At 49.8% G+C, this 12777-nt stretch overlaps 1 protein-coding gene across 4 annotated transcripts in view; it reads left to right on the top strand.

The window, feature by feature from the left end:
- Positions 1–12777, top strand: part of CABLES1 (Cdk5 and Abl enzyme substrate 1) — a 111984-nt gene that overhangs the window by 86625 nt on the left and 12582 nt on the right. For all 4 annotated transcript variants that reach the window (XM_084964377.1, XM_084964378.1, XM_021097743.2 and 1 more), the window contains 3 exons: positions 2627–2723; positions 4635–4791; positions 5858–5961. In XM_084964377.1, the coding sequence (XP_084820503.1) occupies positions 2627–2723; positions 4635–4791; positions 5858–5961 (358 nt within the window). The remainder of the gene's footprint in view (positions 1–2626; positions 2724–4634; positions 4792–5857; positions 5962–12777) is intronic.

Raw genomic sequence — 12777 nt, forward strand, 5'->3', positions numbered from 1 at the left:
TCTGGCACTGCCGAAACTTCATGGCCCCTGTCCCCATGGCCCCTCGGGGTAAAGGGATGTGCAGCTCTGTGTCTCATGTAGAATGTGAATTTTTATCACAGCCAGGAGCCCTGTTCCTGGGGTGCTGGTGGCGTGCATAGCATGGATCCTCTGTGATCATGGACCCCACAGTCCTCATTTCCTCCCCACCGAGGGTGGTCCTGCTATACTGGCTCCACCCACAGGCCCTGCCCCTCTCCCGCCCGTGCTGGGGCTCCCAGTGTGGTCTCTCCTTCTGTGAGCTGGGGCCTGGGATGGAAACATCCCTGAGGCAGTGGGCAGATGGGGCCAGGCCACTGTGGGAAGGTTCCTTAGTTGTCCAGTACAGTAGCCACTAGCCACATATGGCTATTCACATTTTAACTCAAATTCACCAAAATTAGCAATGCAGTTCCACCTCAAGCACCACATGCGGCTCGTGGCTGCCCTGTGGGTCAGCTCAGATGGAGGTTTCCATCCCTCCAGAGGGTTCTGTTGGACTATAATGAGTCAGGCCACCTCTGCTGGTAGAAGCTTCTTTAGGCACCTTTACACATCAGACACTGACTGTGTCCACAGGCTACAGACAGGGATTGAGACTCTGTCCCTGCCTGCAGCCAGCACTCCATCCAGGAGTATTCCTTCCCCTCCCCACACACACACCCACCTTCAGCATACAGAGTTTCCCAAGTCAGGGGATCAAACTTGAGCCTCAGCAGTGACAATGCCAGATCCTTAATCCACTAAGCCACCAGAGAACTCCCAGGAACACTCTTACTAGGGGCCTGTTTTATTTTATTTCATTTCATTTTGGCCACGCCCACGGCATGCAGAAGTTCCTGGTCCAAGGATCGAACCGGAGACACAGCAGTGACAAGAGCCAAGGCAGTGACAATACCAGGTCCTTTAACTGCTAGACCACCAGGGAACTCCAATAGGGGCCTGTTTTAATATTCCTTATCTCTTTTGATCTTCTCTCCCCATAAAGATATTCCCTGCTTCTGTATTAGTTTCAGTCCTAAATAACATTCTCAATCTGGGTGAAGTAGAAACAAGGAGACAGTTGTTCGGGAGCTGGGAATTTGTGGCATGTGCTCGCTCAGTTAGGTTTTGGCAAAGCAGGAAGTCCACGGAAGCATGCTGTGGATCCTTTAGCAAAACTCCACGCTCTGCTTCTTTGTACCAGCTCACCTCCTGGTCTTCCACCATTGGGCCCCTCCATCCTTTCCCACCACCGCTATTTTTGCCTCCTCAACTTGTTCAGGTTCTTGCTCTGTAGGCGTTTCCCTTTGTTTGTGCCCTGATGTCATCATCTCCATCCTTCATTGTTTGAGGAGGTCTTTTGAGAGCTGCCTGGATCAGCTACTTAGGAGTTGAGGTTTCAGGGCCCATGGTCTCTGGGGATCTATGGTCCTGAGGTTCTGGCAGCCTTGCTGAGCCCTGCTCTGCTCTGGCCCTTTTGATCCTTCCAGCTTCAGATTTGAGATCAGTAACTGGAATGCAGGTCTCTGTTGGCACAGCATGTTTATGAAGCGAAGTGACTTAAATCACCCTGGACCCCAGAGCCCTCAGTGAGTGTGGTCCCCAGCAGAGGCGGAGGAGGAGCTCAGACATCCCCAGAGCACTGCTCTTGCTCAGAACATTTTTAGAGCTCTCCATGGGGTAATTTGCACCTTCTAACGAAGGCTTTGCAATTCTATGGAGTTCCCACCGTGGCTCAATGGTGGCAGATCCAACTAGTATCCATGAGGATACTAGTTTGGGTTTGATCGCTGGATACTAGTTTGGGTTTGATACTAGTTTGGGATACTAGTTTGGGTTTGATCGCTGGCCTCACATAGTGGTTAAGGATCTGGCATTGCCGTGAGCTGTGGCGTAGGTCACAGCCACGGCTCGGACGTTGCGTTGCTGTGTCTGTGGTATATAGGCCGGCAGTGGCAGCTCCTATTCGACCCCTAGCTTGGGAACTTCCATATACCAAACCCTAAAAAAAGACCCCCCCCCAAAAAAAACCCCAAAACCAGACAATTCTATGAGTTACTGTCCCGTTCTGAATTATCCTTCAGGGTGAGTTTGATGTTTGAAAGCACCTGAAGAGGGGGGACACTGATTAAAGTAATAAGTGTTGACGGTTAAAAAAATTAAATACACACACACACACACACACACACACACACACTCACATACATTCACCTGCACTGGATAATATATAAAGTCTGAAGATTGGGATGGGTCGGTTATGTTTTTCTCCTGCATGACCTTAGTGTTGATTCCAAAAGGGGCTCCAGAGACACTTTGAGCTTGGCAGAGCCATGGCCTCCCAAGGAGACTCCCTTAGAGTACTTGGAGTTCCCATCGTGCTGACTGGGGAGATGTCAGTAACCCATTGGCCTCTGAGCCTGGCTCTCATGTTCAGGCTCTCTGTTTGGTTGCATGTCATTTCTATCACATGAGTGTTGCTGAGAAGCCACAAAGGAGGGACAAAGAATGGGTCCCTTCAGGCAGGGCCTCTTTCTGGGAGTATGACCGTGCTGTCCCATCAGTCAACATCTCTGTGGCTCTTTGGGTGCAACCAGAAGCATTTTTTTCTTTGGCTTATCCCCGCCAGGGATGTGAAGTTGGATGGAGGGAGACAATCAGCGGGAGCCGTGAGCTTGAAAGACATCGTCGGCCTGGAAGGCGTGGAGCTGGGTGCAGACGGGAAGGTAAGGCTGCCTGACTTCTAGGCCACGAGTCTGTGTGATCCCCGGGGGGGCGGTGGTCAGGAAGCAAAGGCTGTGTGATGGACCATGACCGTGCTCGTGGTGTAGGGAACGGGGTGCGGGGCGCGTTTCGGTGTGCGTGACACCAGCCCGTCCCCACTCCCCAGCCTGCAGGTGGGGTAAAGAGCAGCACAGCAAGAGAGTTCCCATCATGGCTCAGTGGTTAACGAATCCAATTAAGAAGCATGAGGTTTCCGGTTCGATCCGTGGCCTCACTCAGTGTGTCAAGGATCCAGCATTGCTGTGAGCTGTGGTGTAGGTTGCAAACGTGGCTCGGATCCCACATTGCTGTGGCTGTGGTGTAGGCCAGCAGTTACAGCTCCGATTCGACCCCTAGCCTGGGAACCTCCATATGCCCTGGGAGCAGCCCTAGAAAAGGCAAAAATATCAAAAGGAAAAAAAAAAAAAAGAGCAGCACAGCGACTTCTCCATTTCTTTACAATGGGATGCGCAGTCCTGACCAGTGCTGTGTTCCCCTCTCATCCTCAGGGATACGTACCCAGACCCCTGTGGATGCTGGAAACCTTGGGGAGGACAGAGCCCTATGTATACCATTGTCCCCTATACCTACCTCTGATACATTTAATTTATAAATTAGGCACAGTAAGAATATCCTAGTTGCCAGCATCACTACTTTGTGCTTTGGGGCCATTGTTAAGTAAAATATGTCACTCAAACACAAGCCCTGCGACACGGCGATAGAGACCTACGTGCCTAAGGGGTGGGATGAGCTGGACAAAGGGATGATTCTCGTCGCGGGCAGGACGTACTCCTCTGAACGCGCACCGTTGAAAACTTACGATTTATTTCTGAAATTTTCGATTTAATATTTTTGGACCCTGAGTATCTGAAACTGTGGGTTTCCTTTATCACATGCACGCATGCATGTTCTGAGATGGAGCGGCGGGTGGCTTGAACATGTGTGGACTGAGGGTGGTGGCATGTCGCATTCCCACTACTAGGCAGTGTTGTTGGTGTCTCCTGGTCCTGAGAGCCTAAGGGTCCCTCGGCCTTAGCTGTCACATTCCCGCCCCACATCCATAGTTCACTGCGCTGCTGGGTTGGAATCTGAGGAGTGAAGTTTGAAATAGGAAGTTGACCTTTTTGTGCTGGATCCGGGCCGTCTCCGTCCACCCTCCCAAAGCCTGTTTATGGAGACAACGCAAGGTGTCTCCGGGAACGTCATTCCAGTGTGGTTTGCTTGTAGGTGAAGCTGCCAGGGTGGCAAATGACCTCCCTGTCACCCCTCCTGCAGAACAGCTAGTCACTGCCGTGCCTGAATGGCATCGGCCCTGAGTGCACACATAGGTGCGTGGGTCGTGTTTCCCCAAATAGGTGAAAGAGACACGTGCTATGTCTTCATTCGTGAAGCCCGAGTGTTCACAGAGGCAGGGGGAGGGTGCAGTAAAATGAGCATCAGAGACACAGCATCTACCAGAGGAACACAGGAGGAAACAGTCCCTGGTCAGACTTTTGGGGCCTGATGTTCTAGAATTCTGCACTTGGTGGTTTATAAGGAGTTCTACACACAATATATGCCTCCTGTGTTAGACAAACCTCAGCAACTCCTGACATGGTACCTTGTTATCAGATACACTCATCTCAGCCCCACAGCCAGAATATTCAAGCCAAGTGGGATAGATTAAAATTGTGGATGGCCTCAGGTCAGTTGAGTTTAGGTTTTGGCACAAATGAGTGCCAAAACAAATTTCATCTTTCGGATCTCCTTGGATTTTAGAATTGCAGCCGTGAGAATGTGGATCTAAACTGGGCATGGCAACACAGCTTGGTCAAAAGGCAAACCTAACACTGCCTGGGATTATTCACTGGCCCATGTTTGTCTTCCCTTTTCAGACTGTTTCTTATACCCAGTTTCTGTTACCCACGAATGCCTTTGGAACACGAAGGAACACCTTAGACTCCACGTCCTCCTTCTCCCAGCTCCGTACCCTGAGCCACCGAAGCCTCTCCATAGGACGGGCGAGTAGCACCCAGGGGAGCCTGGACACAGGTAAGCTGGGACCTGGCTGGTGTAGGTAGTGGCGGCAGGAAGCACCTGGGTCGACAATGTGGACCAGGTCTCCCCGTATGTGTCAGAGGACAGCTTATCCTGCAGGTGACATGACTTTGGGGCTGCCTGACTTCAGGCCACGCAGGCTCACAGCCAGGCCACTGGGCAAGCTTGCTCATGAGAAGCCTCAGTTGCCAGCCCCTAAGTTCCTATGAGGAGCAGCACCCGGGCCACCTGGCGGAGATGGCTGGACGCCCCAGCCTCTCTCCACCATTCAGTGCCACGTCGCTCCGATTACCTGGTTCTCACCTGCATTTTCATAGTGAAGTTAGGCCTTTCTTCAGAGGTTTGGGGTGTAAACGCAGGATCAGGTGTGAGAACTTTTATGATCCTTACAGTGGCTGAGCTTCTCAGCAGACAGAAGACTTGGATGCTTCCAGCTTTACCTGCACAAGCCTGTGTGAGAATTGACACAGGGAGGAAAATGCTTTATGAGGCAGGATTATTTCTACTCTCAGAGAAATTTCAGGTGAAGTTCCTTAGGCCTGTCCAGGGGCTGAGATCAGAAGCCCCGTCCTGATGTTCCCGGCCGCCTCTGGTCATTGACTGATGTTTGCATTGGTGTCCGCTCTGGTCTGGGTGCATCGGACCCCGTAGCCTGCCCAGAACCATTTACACCAAATGCACTTCTCATGAGGGACGGCTTGAGGTTCATGTGAACTACAGGTTTAGAAAATGAGCCTTTTCTGTGCCGCATTTTGTAATCAGTGTTCATGGCATCTTTCATGCTTGTGAGGTGTTATGGTCTTTCAGGTCAGGGAAATGAATGCATAATTTTCTAAAATTGAAAAAAAAAAAACTGTCAGAGATTAAGTGTTTGGTGAGCCCCTTTGGCGAGGGGGCGGGGGGGAACACACCAGTGGCACGCAGAGGCGTCTGCTGACCATCAGAGAGAGCAGTGGGACTGAGCTCAGGGACCTGAAGCCAGTCTTTCTTCACTTGAATGTTGCACTAGGCAATCACCCAGCCGCTGCTGCCTCATTATCACCTTGCATGTGATCCTTAGGTAGTGACCTGGGAGACTTCATGGACTATGACCCTAATCTCCTGGATGACCCCCAGTGGCCTTGCGGCAAGCACAAGCGAGTTCTGATCTTCCCTTCATACATGGTGAGTAGCAGTGGAGGGTGGTCAGGCAGCTGATCCCTCAGCCTCCTCAGAGAACTTGCATCCTCGCCTCAATGGACAGCGGCTCTTCCTGGGCTTGGGGGTTTGTCCAAACACTGCCCTGCCTGGCTTTTCTTGAGGATCTGCCAGTGTGGCTCATTCAGGGAAGGACCTGCACCTGCATCTCATCCAGGATTCTTCCCACTACCTGGCCAGGGGACATCCCTTCAGAGGGTTGAGAACCCTGAGTCGTCCATGTCTGCAAAAGCTGCCAGGTCAGGAGGCAGGTCACCTCTGAGGTTATGTGTGCATGGACCCCACTAGGCAGGGGAGGACCAACCACGCCCATCACTAGCAGTGCTAAGTTCAAGTTCAGCTGTTTGGAGTTCCTTGGTGACTGTGGGCCTCTGCACACACTCTGAGCAAACATCTGGCACTGGGCTCTGGATGACAGAATCATCTCCTGGGAAAGTGAAAGTAGGACAATGTGGGTGTAAAATGTAAAACCTTTCCTTGCCGTTTTTATTTCACGGGCTCTTCCTGTTTTTCCCTTTGGGTAATTCTGGTTTCTGCTTTTGGCTGACCACCGTTTCCCACCACTCTGGCCGCTGTTTCTTCAGACACCAGTAGGGCCTGTATACTTTCACCGGGCAGACTTGCCCTGACGTGGAGGTGGGCAGAGCCCGGGCTGCTGCGGGAGGAGGGAAGCTGGGCTTTCAGAAAATCCTGCTGCACCAGGCCCATCACACACACCATCCGCTGACCCAGGATGCCCCCCACTGCCCCTCTGACCCCCACCAGACTCAGACGGGTGGGCACATCCGGCTCTGGTTCCCTTGCTCTCCACCCCCCACCCCCCGCCCCACCCCACACCCTGGGCTGATGTCAGAAGCTATGGCCCAGGAATGAGCAGAGGGTCCTTTTTCTGTTCTAGGCTCTTGGGACTGCAGAGGCAAATGGGGCCCAACCCCATGCACTCAAAGGCCATCGGAGCCCTCCCTTTAAGCTTAGCATTCTCAGCATTGGGACCCCAGCCCCCAGCCTCTCTCCTCACTGAGCATTTGGCAAGTAGCTACCATCAGAGAAACACCAGGCAGATCTCAGGCCTTCACTGATTATTTTCAACATACGTCCTCTTGCAATTTGGCAGATGGCTCAGAGATCATTCTAAAATCCATATTGAGTCTGAATGAATTGCCAAAGACAATGTCTCGAAAATTGCCCTGGCTCCTCTCTCTTCCATCCTTAGTCTCCAGCTCCTAACCCTGAAAAACAACAACAAAAAAAAAAAAACATCCATGTAGAGTTTTTTCCCCCACCTGTGACCTGTTAGATTAGTTACTTTCTAAAAACTAAGGCTCATTCATATAAGCTGGCACATAACAAGTGTCCAGTAAATGACCAGAATCCTTGCCCGGATGTCATGGAGGGAACAACTAAAAGGTCGCGACTTGGGTAACAGGGAAGAATCTTTGTGTTATTTATTGCTTTATTTATTAACATTCACTCTATATATTAAGTAATTCGGGCAGGAAACTGTGGCTCAGGGAGTCTGAGTGAGGCTTCACAGTTGACAGACAGGAAGTGGGGGGCTGAGGCTCGAACTCCAAGCTTAGTGCCTTTCTTATTGTGCCTCTGACTCTGCATCCCTCCGCAGACAGTGGCAGAACCCCTGACCTTAGGGTAGGACGTGAAAATGATTCTCTGGGTCAACAACTTAAATTTCTGGGTAATCAAGAGAATGAGAAGGGGCGCTGTTTTTGACTGGCATTGAGGTTTGGTGGGAACTCTTCTGCAGACCTGTTTTGTCTGGTGATAACTAACCTCTCCTTATATAGGCCTGCTGTCTGGCCAGTGTGGCTTGGTGTTTTGTTTTGTTTTTTTTTCTTTCTTTAAATGATTTAATTGCGAGCTTCGAGGTTCTGGGCTGGAGTCTATATGTGCGCGCCTGTGCACAGGGATCATTTTTCCTCCTCGGACGGTGCACTTGATGACCTGCCAGGTCAGCGTATATGTCCTACCCTACTGGTTTTATGATCCCAAGTGGGTCATTTTTCAGTTCCCCACATTGAGTCTGTAGCCTGTGCTTCCTGTCATAGTCCATTTTTCAGAGAATGAAATTGCCCATGAACTACATTTGCCTGGTCAGCTTCGTAAGACCTACGTCTTCTCCTCCGGCCACAGATATTGGTGCTTGGATAAAACGTGGGCCGTCCACTTTTCAGCACTGAGGTATGTGTCGTGGGCTATAAAGTGCCTCACACTGGCTCCCAGAGGCTTCCTGTCTAGAAGCAGACATGGATTCTAGGTTCTTTCCCATGCGTTTTTGCACTGAAATTGCAGGAGCAAGAGTGAGAGTGGGGGTTTTGCTTGCTTTATTTGTGTGTTGAGTAACAGGGATAGAATTTGTCCATCCAACCAGTATTGACTGAGGCCCTGCTGTGCCAGGCCAGGAGCTTCCTTATACGTAGCAGAGGACAGACAGACCAGCCGCAGCGCCCATTCTCCTCAATGGTGTAGTGAGTGGGGAAGTCGGTGAACAGTAGGCAAGTCCCTGTAGTAAGAAGGGTGAGGAAGGAACTTTCTTACAAAAATGAGAAGGAGGGATTCCTGTTGTGGCTCAGTGGATTAAGAACCCAACACAGTGTCTGTAAGGATGCAGGTTCAATCCCTGGAGTTGCTCAGTGTTGGCCACAAGCTGAGGTGTAGGTTACAGAGGCAGCTCGGATCCTGTGTTGCTGTGGCTATAATATACACTGGCAGCTGCAGCTCCAATTCAACTCCTAGTCTGGGAACTTCCACTGCCACAGGTGTAGCCTTAAAAAGAAAAAACAATGGAAAGGAGTTTCCTTGTGGCATAGTGGGTTAAGGACCTAGCATTGTCATTGCAGCAGCTCATGTCACTGCAGTGGTATGGGTTTGATTCCTGACCCCGGGAACTTCTGTACACTGTGGGCACAGCCAAAAAAAAAAAGTGGTGAGAAATGACAGGGAGGGTTAGAGGTTAGAGGTGGGCTTCCAGGAAGGCTGGCCTGAGGAGGTGGCATCAAAAGTGAACACAGGGTTGAGAAGGAGCAGACCTGCTAGGCCTTGGGAGGGAGACCCCGTGTGCAAGAGCACAAAGTGTGCAGAAGGTTGACTTTGTGTAAAATGAATAGTTTTAATGGTAACAGTCACTGCCCTACACACACACACACACACACACACACACACACACACACGGGCAAATCCATAGACTGATGATCCCAAGAAACTCTCTCTGCTAACTTGACCCCATGCACAAGGAGTCACACTTGTGCACAGGTGCTAGCTACCAACATGGACAGAGGGAGTTACAGGGTTACCTGACCCAAGTGGTCAAAGGCCCTTCTTGAGGGTCTGGGGCACATCTTGGCTTAAGGGTGGGTGGGAGGTGCTCAGCCCAGACATGGCAGGGCGCCTCCTGCAGGCAGGTGTTGGCCCTGTGAGAAGCCAGGGCAGCCCTGCTCCTCCACCCCTCCCCTGGGCTCCCTGCTAACGCCTTTGCCTGGAGTTTGGAGACGGGAGCTGGCAGGTTCCTCATAGGCTGACTGTGTGAGCTGCACCCCCGCCACCCCCTAAATACCATCCTCCGAGGCCTCTGGGGTCCTGCTGCCACATGCCTGTCTCTGCTAGGCCCCCAGGGCTGTTTGGGTTCAGCCAGCCCAACAGAGGCCCAGGTCTGAGAAGCCACGGCTGTTGCCCTGGGTTTGGGGGGTGGGTCTCATATGCCTGTGGAATTTCAAGGTCTGAGGTGTTGGTGTGGCCTCAACAGAATCAAGCAACTTTACCAGTGATGAGCTTCGTCTTTTTATCTTGTCAAATCCTGCAGCAGCCATTTTTTCCCTCTTTTTATGTTGATATAATTTATATTTAGTTACATGTATCCATTTTAAGTATACAGTTCCATGCATTTCGTATTCTCCATTCTGATCAACGTGTAGTGCACTTTCTGTGCCCTTAGAAAGTTCTCTCCTGTCCATCCTGTTCTGCCTCCCACCCACTCGCAGCAAAGTCAACTGCTGTTCTGACTTGTCACCCAAGATTGGTTTTGCCTCTGAAACTTCATAAAAATGGAACCATAGGGAGTTCCTGTCGTGGCTCAGTGGTTAATGAATCCGACTAGGAACCATGAGGTTGCGGGTTCGATCCCTGCCCTTGCTCAGTGGGTTAAGGATCTGGCATTGCCATGAGCTGTGGTGTATGTTGCAGACGCGGCTCGGATCCCGCGTTGCTGTGGCTCTGGCTTAGGCCGGTGGCTACGGCTCCAATTGGACCGCTAGCCTGGGAACCTCCATATGCCGCGGGAGTGGCCCAAGAAACGGCAAAAAGATGAAAAAAAAAAAAAATGGAACCATATACTATGTGCTTTTTTAAAAATCTGTCTTCAGGAGTTCCCCATGTGGCTCAGAGGATTACAAACCCGATTAGTATCCACAAGGATGCAGGTTCCATCCCTGCTCTCCCTGAGTGGGTTAAGGATCCGGCGTTGCCGTGAGTTGTGGTATAGGTTGCAGATGCAGCCTGGATCCCACATTGCTGTGGCTGTGGTATAGGCCGGCAGCTACAGCTCTGATTCATCCCCTAGCCTGGGAACATCCATGTGCCAAGGTGCAGCCCTGAAAAGCCAAAAAAAAAAAAAAATTCGTCTTCTTTCACACAACTTCCTATCTGTGAGATTCACTCATGTTGCGTGCGTCCGTGGTTTTTTTACATTGCCGAGTAGCTTTCCGTTGTATGGACATACCATCGTTTGCCCATCTCCTATTGATGGACACTTGTGTTGTTTCCAGTGGAGGGATATCGTGATTATTGCTGCTGTGAACATTCACATACACATCTTTTTGTGGATGTATGTTTACATTTTTCTTGGGTAAATACCTATCAGTGGACTTTCTGGGCCATAGCGGAGGTGATGTTAACCATCCAGGGTGTAGTTGAAGGTATATTTTCGTTCACCTTTGTTCTCGGTAAATGATAACAAAGGCCACTCATGGCCACCACTGGGATGGGCCTTAAAGTGGGAGAGTGCCAGAGGTGAACATGTCCCCCAAGGCTCAGAAAGAAGCCTGTTATTTGCAAGGTTTAAGTGGCACCCCTTGGAGACCCGGCCCGGTGTTCCAAGTTAGTTGTATTTTTTAACTTTGAAACTTTGATCCAAGCAAGTCACTCCCAGTTATTAGCCTCTGAGAAAGGGCAAAGGAGAGGTTTTGAACCTTCCCTCCAAAAAAAAAAAAAAAAAAAAAAAAAAACCCTGGGGCAGCTATGGAAATCAAATTGCCACTGTCCCCATAATGTTTCTAGACGGTGACCACAGAACATAAAAGTATGTCGAGCCTCCGGGGTACAAGCAGGTTCTTGTCGGGCCTGAGCTTAATGATGGTTTCTCAGTGTTTGGCGGGCGGAAGGCCTCCGTCAGAACTGGTGCTGCCTGCTCTGTGCGCCTCCTGGCTTGTAATTAAATTTTCACTAGAGCGTAGTTATTTATCATCAGAACCTGGCAGCTGAAGTTAGTGGTGTTTCTCCCTCCCCTTATGGGTGTGAAAAGCAATTAAGAGAAGAAGGTAAGTGAACGATCGGATGGAGGGGATGGCAACAAAATTAACATTCTTTGAATGGATTTCTGGATCCTTTTCCTTGTCTCAGGAAGAAATCCCTCTGGTACTGTTTCGACATTAGAAAGAAAGCCGACTCACAACCTTTACGCTATCTATAGGTGCCTGAGTCTCAAGAGGACATCCCTTGGCGTGATGTCCATGATAAAATGCCTGGTCTCTAATTTTCTTAATGGTACCGTCTAAGTACTTAGAGAAAAGCCCCTTCTGCAGTTCCCTGGTGGCTCAGTGGGTTAAGGATCTGGTGTTGTCACGACTGTGGCTCTGGTTATAGCTGTGGCGTGAGATCAGTCACAGGCCTGGGAACTTCTGCAAGCTGCAGGTGTGGTAAAAAAGAAAACAAGAACAAAAAAAACCTTCTTCCATCTCAGCATCTCTCCAGTGTTGGGGGAATATATCTTAGAACTTAGTTTTTCATTACAGTGTGAGATGCTGAGCAGAAGGAAATAGAAGACAATAAAATGAAGATTAATCCAGGCTACTGTGTGATTGGAGCCTGGATTCTCTCTCTCTCTCTCTTTTTTTTTTTTTTTTAATTGAAAACTGTCTGGATGATGTAGGCACTTAATTACTCGTCTGCAGGTGGATTGATTGAGAAGCTAAAGCAGCTTGAGCCCCAGGAGACCCTCCCTTGCAAGGCTCTTTCCAGGCCTGCAGGTTTCTAGGTGCATGAAGCTTATTCAATTTGAGAGTCCTCCTTTAAAACAGCAATGCAGCATTACAAAAACACCATTGCTGGGCCTCTCTGAAGATTTGAACGGGGCCTGGAACTTCTCTAGCTCAGAGTATCCTCTGCTGGGGGAGCAGTGACTCTTTGAGGCCTGCTAGCTTTTGGTGTAAATGCTACAGTGAAATGCCTGATTGCGTCATGGTAGGTTTTGTTTTCTGTTTTGTGTTGGTGTGTTGGAAAGTGTCTGATCACGGTTTTATGGGATATAATTCACAAGTACAAGTCACCTCTTCAAATGTACAATTCAGTGGTTTCTTAGTATACTCGCCAAATTGTACAACCGTCACCACTCAATTTTTTTTTTAAACATTATAGAAATTCCTCAGATTTTTATTTTTTTTATTTTTTTATTTTTTATTTTGTCTTTTTGCCATTTTCTTGGGCCGCTCTCACGGCATATGGAGTTCCCAGGTTAGGGGTCCAATCGGAGCTATAGCCACTGGCCTGCACCAGAGC

The sequence above is a fragment of the Sus scrofa genome, chromosome 6 (assembly GCF_054392235.1).
Source record: "Sus scrofa isolate SSC_HxYL_T2T_F1_AM1 chromosome 6, Sscrofa_HxYL_maternal_Yorkshire_Landrace_v2.0, whole genome shotgun sequence".
In the NCBI taxonomy this organism is placed as follows: Eukaryota; Metazoa; Chordata; class Mammalia; order Artiodactyla; family Suidae; genus Sus; species Sus scrofa.